We start from the raw sequence: 18,775 nt of genomic DNA on the forward strand, positions 1-18,775 counted from the left end.
CCATCCAGGCCAAGAACAGGTACTCACCAAAATGAGAGAGGTATGCCCCCTTTATTATCTGCTCACATTTTTTATGTTTCGCCTTCTGAAATAGTCTACGCATTGGAGAAGCTCAGCCCAAAAGTGAAGTGGCCATAGAAGATAAGGTCCGACCTAAGCACCAGGAAGTCAAACGCCCTCTGCGAGTTCCATTAGGAACGAGGTCATAAAATCATGGACTGCATCACTCTAAGACAAGAGGTCGTGAACATGTTTCACCAGGGGCATTTGAAAGAGCTGATGAGCAACCGAGGAAGAGCCAACTTCGCTCAAGAATGCGAATAGAACCTGGGCCCACCCAAACCACCTTACCTGACTCGAATCATACAAATGATCATCAGAGGGGGCGACGGCACTTCGATCAACAACGTGAAGTTCACCACCACCCACAAACTGAAACGGTCGTGTAACACCCCAAAAAATTTCGAAGTGGTTTAAGACCATTAAGGAGATTGACAGGTGCTAATTATATTAATTCGGGTATGAACAAGACTAATAATATGAATGATATTAATTGATGTAGTTAAAGTGTCTAATGGTAGATATTGAATTGTGGGTGATATTTGGACATTTTAATCAATTGGAGCATTGGAGCTTAAAGGTTGAGGTAAGTTGATTAATACTTACTCTTCTTGAGGGATTTTCTCTAAAAATCATATATGAGTAATTACGTGAGTTGGTTTGTAAATATGCATCCGTACTCGTGGGGACAAGCAAGAGAGATGTCACCACCAGCGCCTTGAGAATATTCATCTTCATACCAAGCGTCTTGCTCGATCCTGTCCACTTCTTCTTCTTCCTCGTCGTCGCCGATCCTCAGAGTAGCTGGGTTATAACCACAGGCAATCCGAGCTGCACGCACCTTAGCACGAGCATCCACAAAATCAGCCTCAGGAACTCTCCCCGCCCATCATCAAATTCTTGAATATGTCCAGTTAAGCCTCGGCGTGGATCCATATCTTGTACAAGTTCCGCGGAACATCGGGGTAAGCAAAAGTATGAGAGGAGGACAGCTGAGCCAAAACCTGCGCCTTCTCGGCCTCAAGAACAACAATCTGATCACCAAGGTTCGAGACCTCTTTTTCCAGCCCCCCAATCCGCTCATCAAGTCGTGCCTCCATGAGCGTGGCCATCTCTATATCATTCGCTTGTTCATATCAGAGGACGCGGATTGAGTCTCCAACGCGCCACCTTCGTCGAAGCCACTAACCGAGATTAACCGGCCTTCTCCAATTCCGCCATCCTCTCGATGACTTCATCACTCAAAGCATTAACTCTGATCATACACTGCTCTAGCTCGGCCCGCAAAGATGTCACTTGGGTCTGAAGATTCGCACACTCAACCTCAACTCTATTGCTCAATTCAAGCTCCTCTTATTTGTCCTTGAGCGCCCCCTCAAGCTCGTTGCATTTACTGGTGACCTTCATAAGCTCATCATCTTTTTGCCTCAGATCGTCTCTGATATCTTGGAAATTACCACTCGTAACGAACCGCCTGCAGATCTCGCGGTGCTTGTTGCGGTACTCTTGGTATTTCCTTTCCATCTTCTTGAAAGTAGCTATGCAGCTCTCATCTCTGCAAGCACTCTCAATCTCCAAGATGATAGTCTATAAAAAAAGAACAGAAAGAGTCAATCTAAAAAGAAAAAGGAGAGGAGGAAAAGATACAAGGCATAAAAACTAGGAAGATCGAAAAGTTTACCCTCAAAGCGAGGCCAGCTATGCCCATTGACAGGGCGGCATCATTGAACATCGTCAAGGTCCTGCCTTCTGCATTAGAACAAAGGTGACACAAGGAGGGGACTACGTCCTCCGTGTTTACCAAAAGGTCATCGTCCATGGGGATTGGGATGGAACGAGAAAACCCTTCTAGCCTCATCTCCACCCGATAAATCCTTCATTATACCTCTGCACCTCCTCGGGATCGATATCAAGACCAATTTCATAACCGTCCTCGAGAATGTCCTTTTCTCTCTTCTCGATCGATGAAGGAACGTCGACCGTCCTCGAGGATGATGGCTCGCTCACTAGCACGCCATCAGCAGCCTCAAACAGCCCTCAAATTCCATCTCCGACCTCGGGCAAGGGCGACCTTTCCCCGACCCCCGCGGACAACGACATCTCGGGTAGGATGGCGTCACTCTCCACTATAGCTATTGTCGACCCATGGTCATCCCTTGGAGAGTCCACTGCTCGGGTTACGCCGTTGCCCATATCCACCACTCTCCCTTTACGGGAGACCAAGTCTTCATCACTTGGCGACGACTCATCTATCAAATGGAGTACGGGAGAAGCGGGAGTCTCTACTACTGGAGCCGCCGATGGTTGACTCGAACTACTCAATGTCGGGGGATGAGAAGAAGTGATCGACTGGGCAGGCTTAGTTATAGCCGCAATATGAACAAAACCCGTAGCGACACCTGATTGGCGAAATGCTGGTATAGGAGCCCTCGCCCATCTCGAAGCTCTCCGACCTAACATCGAAAAACAAAAGGTTAGGTCAACTCTCCACAATTCAAAAAAAAGGAAATAACGACCCAAAGGTCGAAGCACCTAAAAACTCACCAGTCGTCGGAGGCTTGGGCCCGAACTTCTTGTAAAATGCCAGCCATTTACGGATCCCTATAGTATGAGGAAAAACCTGGCTAACCCAGTCATGAATGTCTGCAACCAACGGAGGAGGCTCTTTCTCGGCTGAATAATATATATATATATATATATATATATATATATATATATATATATATATATATATATAGAATAAATCTATTACACTACTACCGAAATAAGCAAAATGAACATTTGGGGAAGGTACTAACGAGCATAATTCCACGCCTTAGGAAAATTGTTAGTATTCCTCACCACGGACTCGGTCTTGACGTAGAAGAAGTTAAACTAGAACCGACGATTGGCCTATCGTCCATCTTCACCACCAGACTCTTACCTCCCTGATGACGAAGGTGTAACATCGTCCCCCTATGGAAACTGGGCACGTAGAGGTGTAGTAGATGGCGGATAGAGATCCCGTGGCTGGCCAATTCCGCATACTTCGTCAACATGAGAACGAGTTTATAAATATAAGGGGAAAATTGGGCCTGGCAAACACCGTAATAACGGAAAAAGTCCTCTGCCAATGAGGGAAGGGGAAGTGAATAACCCACTGTGAGCACGTGATTTTTGCCTTACGAAAACTACTCCAAAATAAATCAAAAAATAAAATAAATTTCTTTTACTGTGTAATTCTTGAATTTGCGTGGTGTTAAATATTTGTGTTATGTCCGTAAATGTTTACTTTGTCATAATAAAATGAAAATTAAAATAAAATACATGTTGCATGCATATAGGATTTAATTATGTATTTGAAAGATAATTTAAATAAAATCACCAAAATATGCATTTTGTTCTATTTTTTATATTCCACTATGTGATTAATGTTTTATCTGTATGTTGAATAGTTGTTATGAAGTGATTAATATTTTGTGTAAGGTTAAAAGTTGTTTCATAATTTTTGTTAGGATTTTTTAATGATAAATAATAAAATAGAATAAAAAAAAATAATAAGTTGTAAAATAAAAATTGGACCTGGATTAAAATCCAGGCCCAAATCAAATTACCCCCCCCCCCACAGCCCAATCCAACATCCCCCTGTCCGGTCCAATTCGAACAAGCCTAAACGACGCCGCATGAGATACCTCAAATCTGAGCCGTTGATTCGTTGCAATCAAACGGTCCAGTTCAGCTTCTGCATAAATGAAATGACGACATTTAAGGGCAACTAGATCTGAACCGTTCATCCATCTTGATCCCACGGTCTTAAAAACTCACCCAAACCCGATCCATTTCAACCCCGGGTTGACCCCTTTCCCCAACTTAAATCAAACGATGTCGTTTGGATAAGTGGATTGATCTCAACCGTGCATCTTAATTGATCCAACGGATGAGATCAATCCACCCCACCCCTATATAAGGCCCAAGCCCCTACCCCGGCCCCTAACTGAACACCCCCTCCTCTCACTGTTCATCATCGTCCCCAAACCCCACCCCTAACCCTAGCCGCCCTAGAATCCCACCGCCTGAAACCCGGCGGCATCAATGCCGCCGGTCACCAAAATAACACCCTAGAACCCCCTGAACATCCTCTACACAAATATGACCTTAGTTTCCTTCGAATCAGACCCCAACTCTTCGAATACTAAATCGAAGGTGGGTCTGAAAACTCAAACCTTTCCAATGGCTTCCAAAATAACACCATAGTATCCCCTAGCATGCCTCGTTATGGATCTGAAGTTTGTTTGGCTCGAATCAGTTCTGAGCTTTTCGAATCTTCTTTTGAAGATTCGGACCAAACAAGAACAAACTCAGATCCGTTCTAAACTGACACCAAATGACCCCTAGGCTACCCTCACCCTTGTGTCGTATTTGGTCCCCCTCGAATCTGACCAGAAATGGTTAAGTCCCAAATCGAACCTTCAAGAACCCTAGAAATACCAGACTTTTGGATTCTGTTCACTTCAGACGAAAGATTGAGGTTTAATCGACCTTAGTCAAAGTATTTTCAATAGAAAATACTTCGACTAAGGTCTGTTTGATTTCAAACAAAATCCGAAGCCAAGTTGAGTTCGAGTCTGATTAAAATTCAGAGGTACTTTTCTATTTCTGTTTGTGTATTCTGTATGTATTTTCGTTTGTTTTAATAACTTGTTAATTTTTCATATTTTTGTTTTGATTAATTCTGTCATCTTTGTCTCATGCCCGTCTATATGATCAAAATATGAAACTGTTTCTGTTGGTTGTGATTATTCACAATGTAAGTAATCGACTCGATTAAGTTCGTCGATTAGTTATATTATGAATTCTCATTTATGATAATGCTGATTGAAACAATCTGCTTCTATTGTTTTAAACTGATTATGGACAAATGTTGTAAATAATCAACTGATTAATACTCGTCAATTAAATCATGTTTGTTTACAAATCAGTAAATTCAAATGTATGATGTGTATGTATTGTTTTCTGAACAGGGCATTGTCAGTATATTGACAATGCTCCTGTGTGTGTTTGATCTTGGTTCAATGTTAAGTCCAGTCTGAATTGTTATAATAATTTCAGTAATATGTTGTTATGATGTTAGTTCTGAATTCAGTGTGATTTTACAAATGTTGATTAGATGTAATTGTGTTAGAAGGTTACATTCTTAGTTAGGATTCAGTCTAAAACTTTAGGATTGGTTATAGCTGCTTAAACAGATTTTAAAATCTGTATTGTTAGATTCTGAATTTAAGGCAGTAATAACAGTAATTACAGTAGGAAATCTGGGACATTTTTTGGGACAGAATAGTGAGGGTAATGTGATAGAATAGTGGACTGAAAGTGGAATGTTGGTTGGCTATAATTTAAGATACTAATGGGAAACAAAGGGTAATGGGCTGCTGAAAAATCAGGATAAGAGCACTTGGATTTAAAGTATTCAAAAGCAGTTTTAATGGAAAACTTTCTGATTTTTAAAAGGAGAAAAGGGTCCAGGCAGCACTAGAAGGGTACATGACAGCCCTGTATAAATAGAGGGGGATTGGGACTGATTTAATGGGAGATTTTTGAAAGAGAAAAATTTGGGGGGAGCTCTTTGAAGAAAGAAAAACAAGGAAAAAAGAGAGCTTTCAAGCAGATTTTAAAAGAGAAAAAGATCAGTCTTTGAGAGAGAAAGAAAGGAGAGAAAGACAGAAAGAAAGAAAGGAGAAGAAAAAATCAGATTTTAAGAGGAGAGTTTTAAAAAATAGGAAGAAGAAAACAGAAATAGAAAAAAGAAAATATAGTCAGAAACAGGAATCCGAAACAGGAAGAAATTGAAATCTGAAAAAATGTTATCCTCCTAGAATCAGTCCGTTGTTTGTGCAATTATTTTTGTGTGAATATTATTCAGTTTGAATCTGAAATCTTTCCCTCAAGTTTCTGTCACTGTTCATCTGGGTTAACGGGTCTTGTTCAGACTTGCTGTGTTATCGGTACATTCTACTGATTTTGTTATTGCTGCTACTGCTGAAATTTACTCCTTCTACCTTCATTTTCAGGTACATGTCTTTTAAATTTTATGTTGGAAAGAGATTCAACATGACTAATCAATGAAGCTTGAATTGCAATTCTGTTTTCCATTTGTCCAAGTTCATCAGTTTAAATTTCATTTTTGTTTCATGTTAGTTAATTAGTAGTGAATTCAATTTGATAGCTATGAGTTAATTGTCTTACTTTGAAATTCGTATAAAGCTTTGTAATAATGTTAGCCCTTCATCTCATTAGTTTAGTCATGTTTGAACTGTCAAGGTAGGAAACATGACATAAAGATTGGCCATTAACTAGGCCTTGTGACGTTGTTAGTTGAATAAAGAATAGCGTGAAAATGTCAAAACCATATTGCTAGTTTATTCTGATACCTGATTTAGTTGTGGAAGGAATGATATAAGTTGTACGTTCTTATGTGGCATAATAACAGGTATCTATAAAACCATTAGTGGATGGTAAGTTGAGTTGTTATGGCTCATTATGATGTTAAAGTGCTACGAATGTTTCAAGACATACAAATATGTGGCATGTAAGGCAATGTTGTTAATCAATTTGTATAATAATTCCCTCTCTTATCAATTTGATGCCTATTTACCATCCTAAATAAATAATTAGGCCTATTAGATTAAAAGCAAGTATATGAGAATAAGATGAGATATACAAATTGCAACACTTTATATCAACGACAATTAGAAATAGGACTTGCACTAAATAGAAATAATAAAAGTTCTTGAAAAATATTCTTCCCTTTATAAATCATTTTTAGTTTCATATACAATTCATTATTGGGCATATAGATATATATGTTGTATTTGCCGAAAATAGTGTTAATCATATTTTTACGCTTTTCTTTGAATTTGAATAGTCTGGCTGAATATAATTTATATCCGGAAATTATAATCGACGGGTAACATTTAATAAATTGCAAGTTCTTTTTCAAGAATTCAAGGGTATCTTAAATGGAGATTTCTCATGATATAATAAACAATTTGGGGAAAAAGGCCATAATACTATTAACAAAGATTTTGCGCAATCAGGGATGCGTTCGCGCACCCTGATTATATTTTAAAAAAAAACAAATTCGGATTATGCGTACGCGCAATTTCGAGCGAATATTTTAATAAAAATGATTTCTCCGCGGATGTCAAAATAATTTCATATAACCCGAGGTGTGCAGTTCATTATCTAAATAAAAAGGGTGATGATGTTCCTGATTTTATTTTTAATTTTCGAATATATATTTTTTATAAAAACTATAACATGGACAATTTTATTGTGTACACGTACGCGTGGCACGATCCCCGGTAATTATAAAAAGTATATAATACGAATATACGTACGCGTAATTCGTCCATATAATTGTAAACAATAAGTAAAAAGCGGTAGTAAAATCATGCAATAAAAACGTATTTAGTAAAATCAAGATAATTAAGCCAATAATAAAAACAGTTAAGCGACCGTGCTAGAACCACGGAATTCGGAAATGCCTAACACCTTCTTCCGGATTAACAGAATTCCTTACTCAGGATTTCTGGTTCGCAGAATAATAAACAGAGTCATATTCTCCTCGATTCAGGGATTAAAATTGGTGACTTGGGACGCCTTAAAATTCCCAGGTGGCGACTCTGAAATAATTAAATAAATCCCGTTTCGACTGTCCTTCAATTGGAGAAAATTCCCCACGCGCCCCGCGGGCGCGGTAAAAAGGAGGTGCGACAGCTCTGGCGACTCTGCTGGGGCGACTCTGCTGGGGAACGAACCCAGAACCATTGGTTCAGGGTTTAAAGAATTCGAGCTTAAAATATCTGTTTTTATTGGCTTTACTTACTATATAATTTTCAACTGTTTATATGCTAATATGCTAAATGTTTTTTTTACCGCTTTAATATTATTTGAATTGTGAATATATACAACTGCTACGAAACCCCCTTCTTTCTGAGTCTTCTGAATTTATGGTGTACACGTGCGCGTGACCCACCTTTCTGTTAAAGTCATACCAAATAAGACGGAGTTGGGACAAGTAACTAGGCCGGGCAGACTTTCGTGCTCCCGGTACGTTGCCCCCGCTTCGGCTCAAACTGTCCGTTTGGGTAAGCCAGGTTTAGAACAATCAACCTCAGGTTTTACACTTAGAATAACTCAGCCATGTACCGGATCCCTAGTAGGAACGAATATTTGCATCATATACATTTGGCCTTGGAGACTCAACACAGGGGTTGGGTCTGTCTAGGACAGGTGAACCCGAAACAAAAAGACCATCCTGATGCATCCTACTTACTACTTGTGCATTCATTTGCCTCGAACATGCTTGTTGACCAGCTTAAACGAAATCATGGTGAGAAGAGAGGAATAAAATGGGTTGTTTTTTTTAAAAAAAATAGTTTTAAATCTTGAAATAAAGATATTTAATAAATAAAATGATTTTTTTAGTGTAATTTTTCAAAAAATAAGTTTTGATTTTATTAAAATTAAATTTCAGATACAAAATGAGCACCACACAAAGCCCCTCATCCACGAGTACAGAAGAATTTCTCTTTCAGCTTCAAATGTGGTGGTATGATTTAGGCGAAGACGGTCAAAAATGGGTCGTCAAGCATTTGGGAAATCTCACGGACATTATGAAAGTTAAACCCCGTGATGATCTGATTGCGGCGTTAATAACCTTTTGGGACCCTGTTCACAATGTCTTTCGTTTCTCTGACTTCGAGCTGACTCCTACGTTAGAGGAGATAGCTGGATATGCTGGTTTTGACGGAAGTCTAAAAAATCAAAGCCTGATATTCACAAAGGCTCCTTCGGTACTTCGATTCTTCGGTCTTCTGAACATCAGCAGTCAAATCAGGAAAAGCAATGTCATCAATGGATGTTGTTCCTTCAACTTTTTGTATTCAAGGTTCGGAAAGTCAGATGGGTTCGAAATTCATGAGAAAGGCCTTACTAACAAGCAAAACAAAGACACTTGGCAGATTCACCGTCGCTTTGCCTTCATGGTGGCTTTTCTAGGAGTCATGGTCTTCCCAAACAAAGAGCGAACAATTGATATTCGCACCGCGAAAGTTGTGCAAATCCTCACCACCAAAGAAAATCACACCCTTATCCCCATCATTCTATCAGATATTTATCGGGCTTTGACTTTATGTAAATCAGGAGCAAAAGTCTTCGAAGGATGCAAAATTTTGTTGCAAATGTGGGTGATGGAACATCTCCAACAACAGCCCAAGATCATACAGTATGGGTCAAACAATGATAATTGCATCGAGAGCTATGAGGAAAGAACAAAAAATTATCAGGCTCCAGAAGGGATAGAAGCATGGGTATCTCATCTAAAGGCTTTAACGGCAAATCAGATTGAATGGACTTTGGGATGGCTCCCGATGAGGGAAGTAATACACATGTCAACCTCAAATAGTTATCTACTACTATTGGGATTGAGAAGCATTCAGCCGTATGCGCCACTAAGAGTCCTAAGACAACTAGGGAGATATCAAGTAGTTCCTGATGATGAAGATTTGAGTATGCAAGTAATCGAATTACACCCAGAAGCCACTATTCCCGAGGCTCTACTTCAGCAGATGTGGAATGGATGTCGATACTTGAAAAGTGATACTCAAGTCCCAGACACTACAAAGGGTGAGATAAATCCTGGATATGCAAGGTGGTTTGAAAAACGGTCTCGCGTGGATGATGTACCAGAGCCTGAGCTAAGAAGGCCAACAAAAAGACCCCATGTTCAAAACTTCAATGATAAAATCCAAGAGCGGTTGATCTGGGGAGAAAAGGAAAAAGGGTACAAAGCAACTATCCATGCCCTAAAAGAAAATCTGAGAAGCCTCAGTTTGGAGAAAGATTTGCAAGCACAAGAAGCCGAAGGCGAGAAGAAGAGTCTAGCTTGTGAGAATGAAAATCTTCATGCTCGATTCCAAAAAATGAAAAGAGTTTCTGAAACACCAAAGAGGAGCTGGAAGGATCAAAAAACCATCGCCAATCTTTTTGAAAGAATGCAAGATTATGATTCTATTCTTGCAGAAAACGAAAGGACGTTGAGCAAAGCAAAAGAAAGGATCCAACGATTAAACGAAGAAGCCATGTCTAATAAGGAACGCCAAGATAGGCAATCCGAAAAAGACAGGGCACAATTCAAGAAGGAAAAAGACCATTGGATACGATCAGAAAACCAGCTTCGTGCACAACTAGAAGAGGCAAGAAGATGCAACAGAGAACATCAACAAGCAGACCTCGACAGGGAAAGAGCGCAAGCAAGATTAGAGCAGGCCAGACTCCGAGCTCTGTTAGAATCAGCTCTAGATCGTGAAAACCGTGTTAGAGATATAGCCACCACTCGTCAGCAGCAATTGCAGGACCAAGACCAACGTCTCCAAGGTTTCAGGGCACAAATCCACGACCTGGCAGTCTTCACATCTCAAAGTTATGTAAACTGCCAAGGAATGGATTGTGAAAGGTTTACAGAGCATGCACCCATTTTTGCTCGTCATCTAGCAATAGAGTTGGAAAGGATGTATCGTACGCTGGGGGGCCATCCAGGTCAAGCCCCACATTGAGCAGATAATCCAATATTTGACAACAAAAGTGGAAAGTGGGGCATGTTGTGAGATGTTAAGAATTGTATCTTTTATTTTGATTTAAGTGTGTGTGTTTCAAACCATTTTCTTAAAAGTTTTCAAATGTAATTCCATCTTTGTATAATGAATAAAAGTGATTGCCTTTAGTCCGAACTACGCAAGGTCTGATTCATGTAAGGGCATGATACGTAGGCAATCTCTATAAGATTCGACCACCACGATAAAAGACATATATAATAAATAAAAGTGAATAACAATAAAAATTTCAAGAAAGCTGGGACGACACAAGCAGCCGAGCAAATGCATAATAGAAAGGGATTATTTGTCTAGGAGCATTGCATCTCAACGTGTGATTATATATGTGTTAAACTCTCAAAACTAACAAGTTTGTTCATTTTCAGAATTCAAGCAGTTAGTTTCTCTAAAGAGTATACTGGCATATTATCACTATCACACAAGATCAAAAGGACCAATACCCGAAAGTATGTCTATCCCAGATGTTGACACAGGTATGGAGCTAGAGGAGATGGATGTCGGGAAAATGAAAGAAGAGATGTTTAAACTCAAGCAGCAAATGGCTGAGATGTACCAAGCCTGGTCTACAGGACAGTTACCCCCATCTTACCCAAATAACCCTGCTCCATCAATGACCCAAACTCAGGATAATATTACCACTGAATTATCCCCAAACTTCCCCATTTACCAGCACTACCGAGGCACCACCTCTCAGACACCACAGTCTCCACCTCCGAAACCAGTTCCATACTTTCCTCCACCTATGACTCCTATTTTCGTAGCACCTCCCCCTGCTACATTTCACAAATCTCCTAGTGAGCCTACATTTCAGGCCCAGGACAACCAATATTATCCCCCGGAGCCCACCCTCAAAGCCTCCGAAATTAATTCAACTGCTCCTCGTTTTGATCTCCCAACCGAAATTGACAAGCCAGCCAAAAATGCTGAACAAGAAGAGATGTTCAGGAAGGTCAAGAGTTTAGAACAATCGTTCAGAGACATGCGAGGATTAGGTGGGCAAGTCAGTGTAGCATACAAAGATTTGTGCTTATTCCCCAATGTACAATTACCAGTTGGCTTCAAGATGCCCAAATTTGACCTATACAACGGGCACGGCGACCCAGTAGCCCACTTAAGGGGTTTCTGTAGCAAGATGCGAGGAGCTGGGGGAAAGGATGAATTATTGATGGCTTACTTCAGTCAAAGTTTAAGCGGATCAGCTTTGGAGTGGTATACACGCCAGGACCATGGGAGATGGTACACCTGGGATGACCTGGCACAGGCATTCGCATACCATTTCCAATACAATCTGGAAATCATCCCAGATCGATTATCTTTGACAAAATTTGAGAAGAAACACAATGAAAGTTTCAGAGAGTATGGTTTTCGGTGGAGAGAACAGGCAGCACGAGTGGATCCTCCTATGAAGGAGAATGAAATGGTAGACTACTTCCTCCAAGCCTTGGAACCAACTTACTATGCCCATCTAGTTTCAGCGGTTGGGAAATCATTCAACGAAGTGGTGAAGATGGGAGGTATGGTGGAAGAAGGCCTCAAAACAAATAAAATTATGAGTTATTCAGCAATTAAGGCAACTACTCAAGCTATTCAAGGCGGGGTAGGAGGAATCGGAAGAAAGAAGAGGGAGGAAGCAGCGGTAGTTGATTCAGGAATTTGGTCGGGACCCAGAGGTTCACCGCTTTACTATAATCAACAACGACCTCGCCAATCAGCTTACCACCATGATTCATCCCAACACTACTATCACCCTTCAGAGCCTCATTTTTCCATTAACCATGCTCAAGCATACAATCAGCCACCTGTTCACACCAATTGGCGTGCTCCTGTCACACCAAATACTTACCCACGAGCCTATCCCGGACCAGGTTTCAGGCCTAGGCCAGCATTCAGGGGAGAAAGGGAACAGAAAAAGAAAACTTACACTCCATTGGGAGAGTCTTACACTAGTCTGTTCCACAGGCTGAGACAGCTAGACATGCTAAGACCAATACAATCCAAGCTACCCAATCCTCCGCCAAAGAATCTGGATTACACCATTAGCTGTGAATATTGCTCCGGTGCACCAGGCCATGATACGGAGAAATGCTGGCATTTGAAAAATGCAATACAAGAGCTGATTGATACTAATAAAATCGAGGTTCAAACCCCCGAAGCCCCAAATATCAATAGAAATCCAATGCCAGCCCATCAAGAGGCCAATATGATAGAAATCATACAAGCTGATGGGGAGACAAAGAAGCCGTCACAAACTGTCATGATGATCAAGTCTCATGAAGCCAAACCAGATAAGCAGTTAACAGAGGAGAAGTCGGTACCTAAACAGAGCAGAAATGGCGATGAATCATCTGTGGTAGACAAGGAGGGATCATCGAGCAAAGTTGCTCCAAAACAAGAAAGGCCGAAAGTGATAGTACCAGGGGTTGCTAACAAACCCATTGTATTCGTGGAAGGAGCCCGTACAGATCGGGTTATTATCGCACCTGTAATCCAGTTGCCGGTCATCAATAACAAAGCCATCCCATGGAACTATGAACGGGTGACTGTAATGTACAAGGGAAAAGAAGTCAAGGAAGAAGTGTATGAGGTACAAGGCTTGACTCGTTCGGGAAGATGTTTTACTCCCGAAGAGTTAAGAAAAACTAAAAATAATCCAACACCAACAAAGAGAGCTGTGACGGAAGAAGAGGCTGAAGAGTTTTTAAGAAAAATGAAACTCCGTGATTATTCTGTTGTGGATCAATTAAAGAAGACGCCTGCTCAAATTTCATTGTTGTCATTACTGATCCATTCAGAGGAGCACCGTCTGGCTTTAATGAAAATCCTGAATGAGGCACATGTTCCTGAAAAGATCTCTGTAAATCATTTGGGAAGAATAGCCAACAGAATCTTTGAAACAAACAGAATTACATTTGCTGATGATGAATTACCTGTGGAAGGTACCGAGCATAACAGAGCTCTTTACCTCACCGTGAAATGTGAAAACTCCGTAGTAACCCGGGTATTGGTTGACAATGGGTCAAGTGCAAACATATGCCCTCTCTCCACTTTAAGCAAATTAAAAATTAAAGAGGAGAGGATCCAGAAGAATAGTATCTGCGTACGGGGGTTTGACGGTGGAAGCAGAGATTCATTTGGCGACATAGTGTTGGAACTAACTATAGGGCCAGTTGAATTCACAATGGAATTTCAAGTGTTGGACATAACTGTTTCTTACAACTTGTTGTTGGGTCGACCATGGATCCATGCTGCTAAAGCAGTCCCGTCAACACTACATCAGGCTGTCAAGTTTGAATGGGATCATCAAGAAATAGTTGTGCATGGGGAAGAAAGTTTAAATGCTCGCAGCAGTGCCATTGTACCGGTCGAGGGAATAGAAAATGACCAGGGACCATGGGTATACCAAGTGTCCGACACGGTGTCGGTAGAGAAAATTCCAGAAGGGAAATACCTTCCGAATCCAAAGATATCCTCTGCATCAGTCATGGTAGCTTATGAAATGTTAAAGAATGGCTTTATACCCGGCAAAGGTCTGGGCTTATCTTTGCAAGGAATTATACAACCAGTATCTCTCCCCGAGAACTGGGGAACATTCGGTTTGGGGTTCACACCCACTGTAAATGACGTAATAAAGGCCAGGAAGTTGAAACACCAAGCATGGGTTCTTCCAAAACCAGTCCCACGTCTGTCAAAGTCTTTTGTCAAGACCGGTGTTAAAAACCGCCCGATAACAACAATTCCTAAATCCCGGGTCAATCCTGAGGAAGAATTAATTGAAAGATTCGAGAAATTGTTTGATGATGTGAATATGTTGGAAAATGGAGAAGGGTGTAGCGACGCAGAAGTTCAATTCGTTGGGCCAGAAACAAAGCTTAATAATTGAAAAGCCACTCCTCTCCCCATTCGAAAGGAGTCTTGGTAGTTTATTTTGATTTTCTTTCAGTTTGTTTGGGTTACTTCAGGGTTGTAATCCTAAAGCTTATCTTACAGTTTGTTTGAAGTGTGCAAACCTTGTTATCTTTCATCATCCAATAAAAAGCAGTTTCCTTTTTATTGTCATTCCTGATAGTTTTCTTTTCTTTTTCTTTTTTCTGTACAGTTCTTTTTACGCTGGCTCTAGTGATATGGCATGCATGAGGAATCCTCAGCCCAGTCTTAAAAATCAATCTGGTTCCGAAGTAATAATTCAAGAAATATATTGTGATTATGAATCAGAATATGATGAAGATGAGGTTTTTGAAGAGATTAGTAAAGAGTTAATTCACTTTGAGGAAAAAATCAAACCTAACTTGAGTGATACCGAAGACATCAATATAGGGGACACGAGTAATGTCCGGGAAACCAAAATAAGTGTCCATCTCGAACCAAAGATCCGAGAAGAGTTAATTAAAGCACTCATAGAATTCAAAGATGTTTTTGCATGGTCATATGACGACATGCCGGGCCTGAGCACTGATTTAGTAGTTCACAAATTGCCCACCGATCCAACGGTGCCTCCTGTCAAGCAAAGGCTGAGAAAATTCAAGCCTGACATGAGTGTGAGAATTAAGGAAGAAATCACCAAACAATTGGAAGCAAAGGTCATTCGCGTCACTCGATATCCTGTTTGGTTGGCTAATATCGTTCCTGTACCAAAGAAAGACGGCAAAATTAGAGTATGCGTCGACTATCGCAATCTCAACAAAGCAAGTCCAAAGGATAATTTCCCATTACCCAATATCCATATTTTGATCGACAATTGTGCCAAGCATGATATAGGGTCTTTCGTGGATTGTTATGCCGGATATCATCAAATTCTAATGGATGAAGAAGATGCAGAAAAGACGGCATTCATCACACCATGGGGAACTTATTGCTACCGGGTAATGCCATTCGGTTTAAAAAACGCCGGAGCAACCTATATGAGAGCAATGACCACAGTGTTTCATGATATGATACACAAGGAGATTGAGGTATACGTGGACGATGTGATCATAAAATCAAAGCATCAGGCCGACCACGTTGGGGATTTGAGGAAGTTCTTCTTAAGACTTCGCAGGTACAACCTCAAGCTTAACCCTGCCAAATGTGCATTTGGAGTTCCATCTGGAAAGTTGCTAGGATTCATAGTCAGTCGACGAGGCATCGAGCTAGACCCATCAAAAATCAAAGCCATCCAAGAATTGCCACCTCCCAGGAACAAAACTGAAGTAATGAGTTTGTTGGGAAGGTTAAATTATATCAGCAGGTTTATTGCTCAGCTCACAACAACTTGTGAGCCAATTTTCAAATTGTTGAAAAAGGATGCTGCGGTCAAATGGACCGATGAGTGTCAAGAAGCGTTCGATAAAATAAAAGGGTACTTGTCGAACCCACCCGTGTTGGTCCCGCCAGAGCCAGGAAGACCTTTGATTCTTTACTTAACAGTTCTGGAAAATTCATTTGGTTGTGTATTGGGGCAACATGACCTCACTGGCAGAAAAGAACAGGCCATCTACTACCTTAGCAAGAAGTTCACAGCTTATGAGGTTAAGTATACTCATCTGGAAAAGACATGTTGCGCCCTAACATGGGTAGCTCAAAAATTGAAACACTATTTGTCATCCTACACTACTTACCTCATTTCTCGGTTGGATCCATTGAAATACATTTTTCAAAAGCCTATGCCAACGGGAAGACTTGCAAAGTGGCAGATATTGCTCACAGAATTTGACATCATCTATGTGACTCGAACTGCAATGAAGGCTCAAGCACTGGCCGATCATTTAGCCGAAAACCCGGTCGATGAGGAATACGAGCCGTTGAAAACCTATTTTCCTGATGAAGAAACAATGCATATCGACGAGGTGGAGCGAATTGAAAAACCTGGCTGGAAACTTTTCTTTGATGGAGCCGCTAACATGAAAGGAGTCGGGATAGGAGCCGTAATCATTTCTGAAACAGGGCATCACTATCCTGTTACGGCTCAATTGCGATTTTATTGCACCAATAATATGGCTGAATATGAAGCTTGCATTTTGGGGTTAAGGCTAGCTGCAGACATGGGTATCCGAGAAATCTTAGTCATGGGAGATTCGGATCTTTTGGTACATCAAATTCAAGGAGAATGGGAAACTCGAGACTTGAAGCTCATACCATACCGACAATGTCTACATGATCTTTGTCAGCGGTTTCAATCAGTGGAGTTCCAACATATTCCAAGAATCCATAATGAGGTTGTCGATGCATTGGCTACCTTGGCATCAATGTTGCATCATCCGGATAAAGTTTATGTAGATCCGATACATATTCAAGTCCACGATCAGCACGCTTATTGCAATATGGTCGAAGAAGAATTTGATGGTGAACCATGGTTCCACGACATCAAGGAGTATATCAGGATGGGGATATATCCCGCACAAGCCACAGGAGATCAAAAGAGGACCATTAGACGATTGGCAAATGGATTCTTCTTAAGCGGAGGAGTTTTGTATAAAAGAACACCAGATCTTGGATTATTAAGATGCATAGATGCCAGACAAGCTACAGCTGTCATGTCTGAAATACATTCGGGAGTTTGCGGACCCCACATGAGTGGATATGTATTAGCAAAGAAGATCCTCCGTGCTGGTTACTATTGGCTTACCATGGAGCGAGATTGTATCAGTTTTGTGCGCAAGTGTCATCAATGCCAAATACACGGAGATTTGATTCATTCTCCACCATCCGAATTGCACACAATGTCGGCACCATGGCCCTTCGTTGCTTGGGGCATGGATGTGATTGGACCAATTGAGCCGGCAGCATCCAATGGGCACAGGTTCATTCTGGTAGCCATTGATTATTTTACCAAATGGGTTGAGGCCAAAACATTTAAATCAGTGACCAAGAAAGCTGTGGTCGATTTTGTCCACTCAAATATCATATGTCGATTCGGAATCCCGAAGGTGATCATCACAGATAACGGTGCTAATCTTAACAGCAACTTAATGAAGGAAGTATGTCAACAGTTTAAGATTACACATCGCAACTCTACCCCATATCGGCCCAAGGCGAATGGAGCAGTAGAGGCAGCCAACAAAAACATAAAGAAGATACTTCGGAAAATGGTAGAAGGTTCAAAACAATGGCATGAAAAATTACCATTTGCATTATTGGGATATCGCACTACTGTTCGCACTTCAGTAGGAGCAACTCCTTATTTGTTGGTATATGGCACTGAAGCAGTAATTCCTGCAGAAGTTGAGATTCCTTCCCTTCGGATCATCGCCGAAGCAAAGATTGATGATGATGAATGGGTCAAAACCCGTCTAGAACAGTTAAACTTGATTGATGAAAAACGATTGACCGCAGTATGCCATGGTCAATTATATCAAAGAAGAATAGAAAGAGCATACAACAAAAAGGTGCGTCCACAGAAGTTTGAAGTGGGTCAGCATGTGCTGAAACGTGTTCTTCCACATCAGGTTGAGGCGAAAGGCAAATTTGCCCCGAATTGGCAAGGACCATTCATTGTGACCAGAGTATTGTCGAATGGTGCACTATGCTTAACAGATATTGAAGGCAAATGCATGGACATGGCGATCAATTCTGACGCGGTAAAGAGATATTACGCATAACTTTTGAATGTTTGTATTTAGCATTATTTCGAAGATTGGAATGACAAAGGCAATTTATTCTGCTATCCAAACACTATACCATTTGCTTTCCCTTTTGAGCCATATTTGTTTCGTTCCTACCCTCTCTTGGAATCGATGAAAATCAAATTGAAGTAACAATAATAATAAAAAAAAAAAAGAAAATCACTATTATTTAGTGAACTACGTTTGACCTGATTCCTCAAAGAAGGATACGTAGGCGCCTCACGGCTCGGGTCATAGGGTGCACAATATACATAATGTGCACAAAAGGTTATGTCAAGCGACCCCAATCAAAAACTGGGGCAAAGAAACTGTATTGCAAATAAGAAAAAGATTCCAAGAGTTGTAATTTTTAACCCATACCAAGAACTGTTTAGCTTTTAATACCTTTTCCATTTCTAACCCCATACCAAAAAGACCTTTCGATCAATCTTAGAAAAATGCTGAGACAAGCAAATGAAGATGGTT

The 18,775-nt window shown here is 40.7% G+C and overlaps 1 protein-coding gene across 1 annotated transcript in view; it reads right to left on the reverse strand.

Moving 5' to 3' along the window:
• Positions 1-2,097: 2,097 nt before the first annotated feature.
• LOC138885213 (zinc finger BED domain-containing protein DAYSLEEPER-like) overlaps positions 2,098-18,775 on the reverse strand; it is a 29,247-nt gene continuing 12,569 nt past the window's right edge. Inside the window, exon 5 of the mRNA XM_070166124.1 lies at positions 2,098-2,513. Within this exon, the coding sequence (XP_070022225.1) occupies positions 2,098-2,513 (416 nt within the window). The remainder of the gene's footprint in view (positions 2,514-18,775) is intronic.

The sequence above is a fragment of the Nicotiana sylvestris genome, chromosome 2, assembly GCF_000393655.2.
Source record: "Nicotiana sylvestris chromosome 2, ASM39365v2, whole genome shotgun sequence".
Lineage (NCBI taxonomy): Eukaryota > Viridiplantae > Streptophyta > Magnoliopsida > Solanales > Solanaceae > Nicotiana > Nicotiana sylvestris.